Source organism: Moschus berezovskii, chromosome 8 (genome assembly GCF_049115385.1).
Source record: "Moschus berezovskii isolate FMDL1 chromosome 8, NW_MosBer_1.0, whole genome shotgun sequence".
In the NCBI taxonomy this organism is placed as follows: domain Eukaryota; kingdom Metazoa; phylum Chordata; class Mammalia; order Artiodactyla; family Moschidae; genus Moschus; species Moschus berezovskii.
In genome coordinates this window covers 107,237,357-107,248,683 of record NC_142467.1, presented here as the reverse complement: position 1 = coordinate 107,248,683, position 11,327 = coordinate 107,237,357, and the positions used below count along the sequence as shown (strand labels likewise).

Sequence of the window (11,327 nt, the reverse complement as noted above, 5' to 3'; positions counted from 1 at the left end):
CACACAACACACCTGAGTATGGGGAAACTGAGGCTCAGAGAAGTGGGACTCAGATTGTCCCCTACCTCCCGTACCTTACTTATGCACTGGGAGGTGTGTAGACCCTGGGACCTCAGGGACTTGGAGCTGGTACCCCATCCCCTGGGACCCATGTTCCCAAAGACAAGCCATTTCCTTATTGCTGAAGCCCTTTCTTCTTAGAAGGCCATTGGCCCTGGAATATCCCCCTTCTGGCTGAGGACAGACACAGGGGGATGACCGAATCCTGTTTCTAGAATTTAAGTTTCTCAGCTCCAGGGAAGCCAGCTTGGGTTCCCATTCTCACTCCTTCTCTCCCTGGGATCTGGGTTTAAACTGACAAAGGCTCGTTTCCTCATCTGTAAAAAGTGGTAATGGCATCTCCACAGCGGGATTCCACACACCCTAGGGATCAAGGTGATCACGATTAAAATTCCTGCACGCCCCCCACCCCCACTGTGTGACCGTAGGCAAGTCACACCTCTCTGGGCATCAAAACAAAGGCAGGGGGTTGGTTGTAGGAGGAAGAACACTCAGTACAGAATCGCTCTCCTCATTGTCCGTTCGGCACACTCGTAGCAGCCCCTACAAACCAAGCACAGGCCACACGCCGAGGACAGAAACCCTGGTGCTTCAGGCCCCCCTGCCAGACAGCAACCCCGGGCTGAGGTGACCCTAGTGGACGCCAGCTGCTCATAAAGACACACAAGAGATGGCAGATTTTAATTGTTTTATTTGCTTTCTGGGATGGCAAGTTTACTGTCTCCCGGGGCCCAGCCCTTAGCAAAGTCCGGCAGACCCTTGCCCGGCCTGGAGTCCCAGACGTGGGGCTTTCAGACAAGGCACTCAAGGGGTCTCCCTGGGGTCGGGGAGAGGCCACCGCAAGGCTGCAGGGGCTGGACTCTCCTTTGGGGACAGGACACAGGGTCACCCCCAGGAGGCAGGGTTCTTCCTGGAGAGACATTTAAGACAAGACAGAAACCTGAGATGTGGAGGGAGCCCTGGAAACATGCCGGGCACCCCCCAAGACCCAGATGGACCTCCTGTGGCTCCAGCCACGCCCTGCGGGCAGAGAGCCTGATTCCCCAAGCCTTCCCTGGGGCTTCCACGAAAACCCCTGGCCAGGGTCCCGCCCCCGTGAAGGGCCTGGGTGAGCCCCACCCAGGGAAGCGGGAGCCGGGGCCTGGGGTGTCTCTCTGTTTCCCGTCCTGTCTCCCCTCTCCGTGCCCCGAGTGTGCTGCGGGGGAGGTGCTTCTGTGGATCTCAGCAGCTGAAGGGAAGGCTTGGGTGAGGAGAGGGAGGAGGGGAAACGGATTTCAAGTGCAGGAAGCAGCTCAGGCTGGACTGGAGCCCCTGCAGGTCTGGGAGCTCCTGAAACTCAGCTGCGACCACTGCCCCCGAATTGGAGGATGGGGTCTCTGGGTGGCGTTCATCCAAGAAGTGACTCACAAGCCGTGGAGTTGTGAGGGGGATTCTGGCCTCTAACACACTTCCTTTCTGCAGAAATGGAGACGCTTCTCCTCCGGGTGGCAGCCCCAGGCCCTTTACCAGGCACTTGTTCCAGGAGAAGGGAAATTTAATTGGGGATATAAAACCAAAGCCCTTTGCAGCTCCACAGAAGCCTGTGGATGAAGGCCATGGGGCTCGTGGCCACGAAAGGAGGCACCTCCATCAGTGCCCCATGCTGGCTGCAGGCTCAGGAGAGCTCTCAGTGGTCTCAGTGGGGAGGCTGGGGCCACAGAGATGAATGAGGCTTTGTTCCACCAACCCCGACAAGGGACTTCTGGGTTCAGACACTCCAAGGGGCGGGGAGGTCAAAGGTCAACAGTCTAGACAGCAGCAGAGAAAAAAGAGGCCTGTGTGGTGGGTCAGTTTCCAGGAGCAGCTCCCCTCCCCCTCCCGGGTACCCCTGAGTCAGGAAGGGGGCGGGGAGCACAGGCCTGGGGGGTGCACAGGCACAATCTCTGGCCTGGCTTCTTGGCAGAAACTTCCAAGATGACAAAAAGGCATCACACCCATACTTTTCGAGTCATCCCCCTGAGCAGGTCCTTTCTGTTCGAGAAGTTTTCACACCAGCAAAGAGCAGGGTAGCTAAAAACTATTTTTCTTGCTGAAACTATCAGAGAGGTCAGAGTCTGACCTTTCCCCCAAAGACGTGGCACTGACTGGGGGTTCCCACCTCCCCCCACTGCCACGTGGCCCTGTGTCTCTCAGTGGCCGGGGACCTTGACTGTTTCTTGACTGGACCACATGAGCTGGGTGGCAGCAAGCCCAGTTCACCCACTGGGATTGCTGCTTCTTCCCACCTTGCTTGCTTTCTATCCACTCGTTGAAATTTCTTTTTCAAACTACATACTCATGCACAGACCACCGACCTTCTCTTTGGTGGGAAGGAGGGAAGCAAAGGGTCTGAGAAAAGAATAAAGTTATAAGGGGCCGAGGTTCTGGCATCTTAAGGGAGAGGCCATTACCTGACGCCATCCCCCACCTCTGCACCCCCCTCAGGAGCTTATCAGAGGCAGGACCCCCTCCATCTTTCAGCATCACTTTTCACCTTTCCTCCACCAGCCTTCCCACGACATTGCTCAGCCCACCTTTTCACGTTAACGCTCACTGCACCCGCCCCTTCTTGCATTGCTCACCTTCATACCTGCCAGACTGCACTCACTTCACAGAACCTTCCCTTTGCCTCTTCTGCGCCCCCCGCCCCCACAATCTGAGACTCTGAAATGACAAGGGAGAAGTAATGGGACTTGGCCCGCCTGTCTTATACAAGGAAATTTCAGTCCAGGACCCAACAAATGCAGACAGATACGCCATGAAGTAAATGGATGAATTTGCCCAAAAAGAAAAAGATAAAAATAATTAAAACAGGAACATTAAAAAGCTGGCAGGGAGCGAGTGAAATATTTAATGGCTGTCTGATTAAATAAAAATGAGCTATATGCTCTGCATCGTGAACAAGGACAAGGTTTTGGCTTGACTCGATGAGGAAATCTAACACTGTTGCAGGAACACAAAAATGACACACACACACTCGATAATGATCGGACATTAAGTTATATCTCTAAGTGGTTAAATCTCATGTTGCTTTAAACAGAGAGAAGAAATGAGGACAAAAGAAAGATGAAAATGCAGAACCTGGGGATGGTGTGTCTGGGTTCCAGTGGGTACCCTGCTTAGCTCAAACCTGACTCACTTCCAGCCCCCCCTCCCTCTCCAGCTTGCCTAGATCCACTTTTTCCTCAGAGTCCCCCAGATCAGACCTTTAGAGAACAGAGCTCGTTAGAGTTTAATGCCATTCTGAATGAGACCTCTGGGAGACCCTCATTTAAAAGAGCCACAAGCTCTGCTCACAGAAGCTGGCTGACTGAGTAGATGCAACGACGTCCTGCACTCCAGATTCCTCGGGAGATTGCAGACACAGACTTGGGGTGCAGAGGAGGGAGGGCTGGATGGAGGAGGGAGAAGGTCCTGACCATTTCACCCCACAAGGCATGGTCCACACCCACTGCCATATGCTGACCCCACATCACTCTTCCCTTCCAGAGAAAACACAGGACTCAGAAAATGCATTGCACTCAGAAACCCATCAACCTGGTTTCCGAGTGACACAGCAGCTCAGCAGAGGCAGCAACTACCTTGGGCATCGGAACAGGAGGGAGAGAGGGTGAACATTTAAGAAAACAAAACAAAAAGCTCAGCTGTTTTCAAAAGAACCACCTGCTGGGAAATACCAACATGATCTAACACCACATCAGTCACCAGCACGCTTCACACATAGGGTAGTGATAAAGCTGCGTGTTCTCCAAAGAAATAGAAGAATACTTTCCAAACGGTTGTTTTCCTTATGGTTGCTGCTGCCAACCCTCTCTCTCTGATGGGTGTCAAGGTCCAGCTGAATTTAGTTGCCTCCTGGGAGATGTGCATCCCTGGCTGGTCAGTTCAAAGTCATCAGGGAGTAAGATAAAAATTTACCAAGTCCAAGGCATGTCCAAAACCCAGCTACACAAAAGCTCACTGGCTGCCCTGCAGCCCTTCTGGCCAAACACACCAGCACACACAGAGCTCAGCCCCCAGACTCCATTCTGTCCCCCTCTTAAGGAAAACAAGAAGCTGGTCCCCAAGACCAAGACTGAAAATCCAGGCCAGATGTGGTGTAGGTTTGTAGTTGCCACACATTTTTACATATTAAAAAAATAAAAGTGTGTGTGTTGAAATGACAGTCTGCTTTCCCACCAGTGGCCCGGCTCTGGAGGTCCTGTGGGAACAGTTCACAGCTCAGGTGTTGAAAGGATTAGCCAACCCTTTCAGTCTCCTGGGGCAGCAGCAACTCCCTCTCCCCGTGGTCTGGCCAAGGGCCTAGCCTCCACCCCCGCTGAACAAGGGGATCTTAATGTCACCCCAAAAACAAAAAATGTAGGTGCAGTGTTCAAAGCCAGAGGCAGAAGCAGCTGCACTCCAGGAAAGAGAGAAGACACTTTTGTGTTCGGCTAAAGCCCGCATTTTAACCAAAGGGAATATAAATAACTCTGCGCCCAAACTGGCACTATTGCTTTTAAAAACAGAATAAGAAAGAAAGAAAAAGAACCCATGCCAGATCCCAAGCTGGTCCTTGCCGGAGTTGTCCAGGCTGTTGGGACATGGATCAGGGCAAAGGGTCTTCGTGAGGATTTTCAGTTCGGGAAAAAACCAGTCACGGACAGAGGGAATTCTGGAATCCTTCCACCATAGACTTAGAAAAGCAGGTGTCCCCAGCCATGGGATTGCAGAGTAGAGATCTACCTGATCCGGGTTCTCTGTAGAGATCAGGACTTCCCAGCTTTCTGACTGCCCCAGCTGTATCCCCAGGTGCAAAGAGAAATAGAAAAAAAAAGTCTTCAGTTGCTGCCTTCAAACCAACCAGCGCTTACGCAGAGAAAAAGGGAGAGGAGGTGTGCAAGCTGGCATATTTGATCCAAATCAGACCCCCAGCTGGATGGGCTTGTCTTCCCTGGTCAGGCCCGGAGGGCAGATGTCTCTCTCAGCGTCCTTGGCAGGATGAGGTCTCAGGAGGCCTGAGCAGCAATCAGTGTTCATGGCAACAGTTGATTTTGCCTTCTGACTGCTCTAGGAGGTCCAGCATCTCCTCAATGATGACCCGAAGCGCCCGGCCCAACTGGTCTGCATTGTACGGCTTGCCCAGAGGGGGCACATGAACAAAGGCTGAGCGGCCGTGACTCTGGTACAGAGAGGTATAGTAGGTGAAGTCGCAGAGGTACCTAAGCCATAGGGCGTGGGGGATAGGAGGGAGACCAAAATGGGGTTAGAGAGTGAATGTTCCATCCAAATCCATTGTAAGACAGCCCCTCAACCTCACCAGTCATCTGCAAGATGGAATACTGCCCCTCCCTCCCCAGGCAGCAAAAGTGAAAAAAACAAAAACAATAACTCCCAGTGCTGGTGTCTATGTGGAGAGAGAAGCAATACGCGATGCTGTTGGTTGGGATGCAGACTGCCCCGGGGAGGGCAATCTGGCAGGCCAGTTAAATTACAGGTGGACAATATTCAGTGTCCTGTGATAAACCGTGATGGAAAAGAATACAAAAAAGAATGTACATGTATATATATATACCATGTATATATACACATACACATAGATACGGGCTTCCCTGGTGGCTCAGAGGGGAAAGGAGCCACCTGCAATGTGGGAGACCTGGCTTCAGTTACTGGGTTGGGAAGATCCCCTGGAGGAGGAAACAGCTACCCACTCCAGTATTCTGGCCTGGAGAATCCCATGGACAGAAGAGCCTGGCAGGCTACAGTCCATGGGGTGGCAAAGAGTTGGACACAACCGATAGACTTTCACGCATACATACACACACAGAGATATGATATATATATAACTGAATCACTTTGCTGTACAGCAGAAATGAATACAATATTGTAAATCAATTTTTTAAAAAATTACAAATGCACAGACTTTATGACCTGATGTTTCCAGATTTTAGAATCTATCTCAGGAACCATGTGCACCAGGGCAGCAGAATGATGAACAAGGTATCTGTTGCAGCATGATGTGTAAAAGCAGAAAAGCAGGAAGCAAACTGCTAGAATGTGAACACTGGCAGTCCCCTCCCAAACGCCTCCCACCCTGTGGAGGACACAGCCAGTCAGCAGTCTGCAACCTGTAGGAAGGCCTCCATCAGAACGTCACTGGGCTGCCACCTTGATCTTGAACTTCCCTGCCTCCAGGATTCTAAGTGATAACTTTCTGCTGTTTACAAGCTATCCAGTTGGGATTTTTTGGTCATAGAGGCCTGAATAGAATAAGATACCGCCTAGATGCCCGCTGACAGTGAACGTGAAAGAGGCCCAGCTGTGTCCGGCCCTTTGGGACTCCATGGACCACACAGCCCATGGGGTTCTCCAGGCCAGAACACTGGAGTGGGTAGCCGCTCCCTTCTCCAGGGGATCTTCCCAACCCAGTCTCCCACAGTGCAGGCTGATTCCTTACCAGCTGAGCCACCAGGGAAGCCGGTCCACTGACGGAGGAATGACTAATAAACTGGTTCATCTGCACAGTGGAATACCATGCAGTGGTTTACAGGGCATGTGGTAGATCCATAGGAAGCCAGAACTCAGCAAGACCTCAGCAAGACCTCAGCACATGCCCACCAATGAAACCAAGGAAGGGGACTCTCATGGAATCCACACCATGTAACCTCATCCACGGAAAAGCAAAGCCAAACAGACAAAATGCAAACACAGCACACGAGGTGTCCTATACGTGTACAGAAACGTGTGGCTAAGAAGGAAGTGTCACGATTTAAGTCTCTGACTTAACAGAGGGATCCCTGGCAGGGGATGAGGTGGGGAGAGAGGGAGTTCAAGAGAATCTTTCACAATGGGAACACTATATTTCAGAGTTATCTGAGTAACTTAAAATTAGCTTCAGGAGAGTTTCCTGGTGGCCTAGTGGTTAGGGTTCCATGCTTTCACTGACAGGGCCCACAATGTGTGTGGCCCAGTCAAAAAAAAATGTTTTAAAAAAAGACTGATGGGAGAAGGGAGGGACAATGCAAGAGTAGGGAATTAAGAGGTACAAGCTATTAGGTATAAAATAGGCTACACAAATAGAGGGTATATTGTACAACACAGGGAATATAGCCAATATTTTATAATAACTATAAATGGAGTCTATACACCTTTAAAATTGTGAATCACTGTACTGTACATCTGTAATGTATAATATTGTATGTCAACTACACGTCAGTTAAAAAAAGAAAAAAAAAGACTGATGGTAAATTCAGTTACTTCTTCATCCCATCAACTGAACTTGCTACCTGCTGCCTGTGGGCTGGTGAGGTGTACACAGTGTTGAGAAACTGAGGCTTGGTGTTGAGAGGGCATAGAGCAGACAAGTCTGGGAGGCGGGGGAGGCCTTCCCAAAGAGCCAACATGTGGAGTTAAGACCCGAAACAGTCTGATCAGCGGGAAGTGAGTTCTGAGCGGAGGCCATAGCACGTGCAAAGGACCTGAGGCTACAGTGAGCTTGGGGCGTGTGAGGAGCAGGAGAGTGGTTTGTGGGTGTGGAAGGCAATGGATGAGGGGACAGTGGAGGCAGAGGAGGCTGGAGAGGTGGACAGCGGCCAGACCACACAGGACCTGTGGCTGGCGGAGAGTTGGGGTTTTATTTGAGGTGCAGTGGGAACTGCAGGAAGAATTAAGCAAGTTAGGGACTTCATCTGCCTTAAATTAATAAAAGACTTTCTAATAGGCTGAATAGTTAATTTCTCCTCCAAATTTCTGTTCACCTAGAACATCAAAATGTGGCCTGATTTGGAGATAGAGTTTTGCAGACATAATTGGTTAAGATGAGGTCACACTGGATGAGGGTAAGTCTTCTATCCAATGACTGGTGTCCTTGTAAGAAGGCCATGTGGAGGCACATACCAGGAGGAAGCCATGTGGAGATGAAGGCAGCGATTTGGGGTAAAGTACCTCAAGCCATGGAACATTCAGGGTTGTCAGAAGCCACCAGAAGCCAGGAGAGGGTCTGAGATCCCCCTCAGGCCCTCCAGAAGGAACCAGCCCTGCTGACACCTTGATTTTGAACTCCTAGCCTCCAAACTGGGAGAGAATAAATGTTTGTTGTTCTAAGCCACCAACATGGTAATTGGTTACAGCAGCCACAGGAAGCTAATATAGAAACTGACTGCCTAGGGGAGAAGGACCATCAGGGTTGGAGCAGAGGAGGCAGGAGGAACAGGAGGGAGGCAGCCGGAGCCGCGGCCAGGAGACGCCAGGGGCCTGGGTTGGGAAAAGTGGGCAGAGCCACACATAATGAGTTGCAGATGGGACCTGTTATGAATATATACTTAGCTGTGTGCCTTATGCACGTTGAGAATTATATACCGTGAAATCCTATGTAAAGTTTACTGTGTAAAATATTATGTGTGTGTGCGCTGGGCTTGCCTGGTGGCTCCATGGCAAAGAATCTGCCTGCCAGTGCAGGAGATGTAGGAGATGCTGGTTCGATCCCTGGGTCGGGAATAAACCTGGAGGAGGCCATGGCAACCCACTCCAGTACTCTTGCCTGGAGAATCCCATGGACAGAGGAGCCTGGCGGGCTTCAGTCCAGGGGGGGTCACAAAGAGTTGGGCATGACTAAAGCGCCTTAGCATGTGTGTATGTTAAGTCGCTCCAGTCATGTCAGACTCTTCTCGACCATACTATTTACATAGCCCAGGCTTTGATTTCAATACCTTTAGACCATGACATTTTTGTACCTTGTTTTGTCCCTGGACATGTTCCAATGTCTCCTAGTTTGCAGTCTATGGGAACTTGAACAGAATTTGCATCCTACTGCTCTGTGAAAACTGTATAAATCTTAATCATGTTGAATTGGTTCACAGTGCTTTTCAGTTCAGTGCTATATCCTTCTACTTCTCTGTACATTCAATTAATTTTTGAAGATTTGATATTAAAATTCCAACTAAAAATCTTAATTTATCTACTTAATAGTTGTAATATACAGAGGAACTGGGCTCCTCTAGTGGCTCAGGTGGTAAAGAATCTGCCTGCAATGCAGGAGACCTGGGTTCGATCCTTGGATTGGGAAAATCCCCTGGAGAAGGTAATGGCAAGCCACTCCAGTATTGTTGGCTGGAGAATTCCATGGACAAAGGAACCCGGCAGGCTACAGTCCATGAGATCCCAAAGAGTCGGACACAAATGAGTGACTAACACATGGTGGAACTATGTGTAACCTTGCTCTGTATCTTCCAAGTCTCCTGTAAATGTGTTTCACACTTTCATAATTAAAAAAAAATTTAAAATAAATAAATAGTCCATCAAGTGGTAAATCAATGACCTTTCCAAAAGTAAATAAAGAAATAAGTTAGCACTTGGCCCAAAGAGGTCACAGTCAAGCACACTTGGCTTAGTCAACACTCAGCCTGGGCTGATAGGAGGGAAACCCCATTCACACCTACACCATGGGGGCCCACGGTGCCTTACCTGCCTGCATCTTGTGAAATGGCCACTGAGACATCTAGGCCCAGGGTGGCGACCCTCTCACATACAGCATCCATGTCGATGATGGAGTCAATGCTCTCAGGCCCGCCCTCCACGCAGCACTGGGAGCCGGGGCAGAAGCGGCAGTTGTCCAGGCCCCTGTAGCCCTTGTTGTGTCCACACTTCTCCAGTGTGACTGCGGTCGCCATGCCTGACACGCCTACGTGCACCACCAGCTGCAGACAGAGGGGTACAGCTTGATAAGGGCTGGTCGTGGGCTGGGGAATCCCCCCAGGCCAAGGAGTGGACAGTGTTCTCACAGAGTTCTGCTGGTGGTTAGGTGCTTTCTGACATCTTGCTGCTGGAATAGATCCCACAATCACTCTTACAGAAAGGTGTGCCAGTTGAAACATGCAAGAATGTGAAATATGCCAAGATGTTCATAGGAGCTTTGTCATTACAATACTGGAAACAATCTAATTGGCCATTCATGGGGAGGGGGGTTTACTAAATAAATTACGAGCTACTATGCTCAAGGCAATTTGCATGGAATAATCTTCAAGACACACTGCCAGATGCAAAAGGCAAGGTATAATTTCTAAGAATCTAACCTAAAAATAGTCAAAGAGATAATAATCTGCCAAAGGTCACTTCAGTGTAATTTGTAAAAATGCGAAAAGAACATGGAAATGAATAGCAAGCCCAATAATAGAAGAATGGTTATATCAATTACTAAATATTACCCAGCTATTAAAATAATGTTGAGGGAGAACATTTAATGACCTGTGCGATTAAAAGCTCCTGGGCTGCTTTATCTCCTACTGGATCCCTGGCACCAACACCGTTACCTGGTGCTGCATAAACCAGGGGCACCAGATAACACGGTGATCTCCTGTGAATGTGAAACAATCTAGCGGCTGTAGTCTGTACTTCACAGGGCTCAGTGGTGACTCTGCCACCATCACACACACACAGAAAAGGTTATGTCCCTGTGCTAACACCTAGAAATTGTGACTGGGACCTTATTTGGGAAAAGGGGCATCATGCCAGACACAATTACGTAAAGGATCTCAAGATGAAGTACTCCAGGATTATCTGGATGGACCTGAACTCCATTGACCAATGCCCTTAAAAGAGACACACAGAGGAGGGACAGAGGGAGAGGGAAGGAGAACGCCATGTGAAGACAGTGGCAGAGGATAGAGTGATGCAGTCGCAAGCCAAGGAATGCATGGAGCCCCCAGGAGCTGGAAGAGACAGGCAGGATCCTCCCCTAGAGCCTTTAGAGGGAGCCACAGCTCCGCTGGCATTGTGGGCTTCTGCCCCCCAGGACTGTGTGCAGATAAATTTCTGCTGTTTTAAGACACCTTGTTGGCAGTCAACTGTTATAGCAGTCACGCTAATCCATGTAGCGCATGCTCAGTTGCTCAGTGGCGTCCGACTCTTTTCGACCCCATAGATTGTAGCCCACCAGGCTCCTCTGTCCGTGGAATTTTCCAGGCAAGAATACTGGAGTGGGTTGCCGTTTTCTACTCCAGGGGATCTTCCCGATCCAGGAATCAAACCCTCATCTCTTGCATCTCCTGCGCTACAGGCGGATTCTTTACCACCGCGCCACCCGGAAAGCCCTAACGGTGAAGCACACTGCTTAAATAGTACTTGGAGACGGGCACATTTGTATGTGCAGATGCGTGTGTGTGAAGATGTGAGTGATGGCAACAACCATGGTACCAGTCAACCATTATTGAGAGCCTATTATAGGCCAGGGGTTCTCAACCAGGGGTCTGGCAGTATCTGGAGACATCACGGGG

At 50.0% G+C, this 11,327-nt stretch overlaps 1 protein-coding gene across 1 annotated transcript in view; it reads right to left on the bottom strand.

Annotated features, from left to right (window-relative positions):
• Nucleotides 1–731: 731 nt before the first annotated feature.
• PGPEP1 (pyroglutamyl-peptidase I) overlaps nt 732–11,327 on the bottom strand; it is a 36,495-nt gene continuing 25,899 nt past the window's right edge. Inside the window, 3 exon segments of the mRNA XM_055430702.2 lie at nt 732–5,097; nt 5,099–5,279; nt 9,520–9,752. Of these exon segments, the coding sequence (XP_055286677.2) occupies nt 4,981–5,097; nt 5,099–5,279; nt 9,520–9,752 (531 nt within the window). The 3' untranslated portion in view covers nt 732–4,980.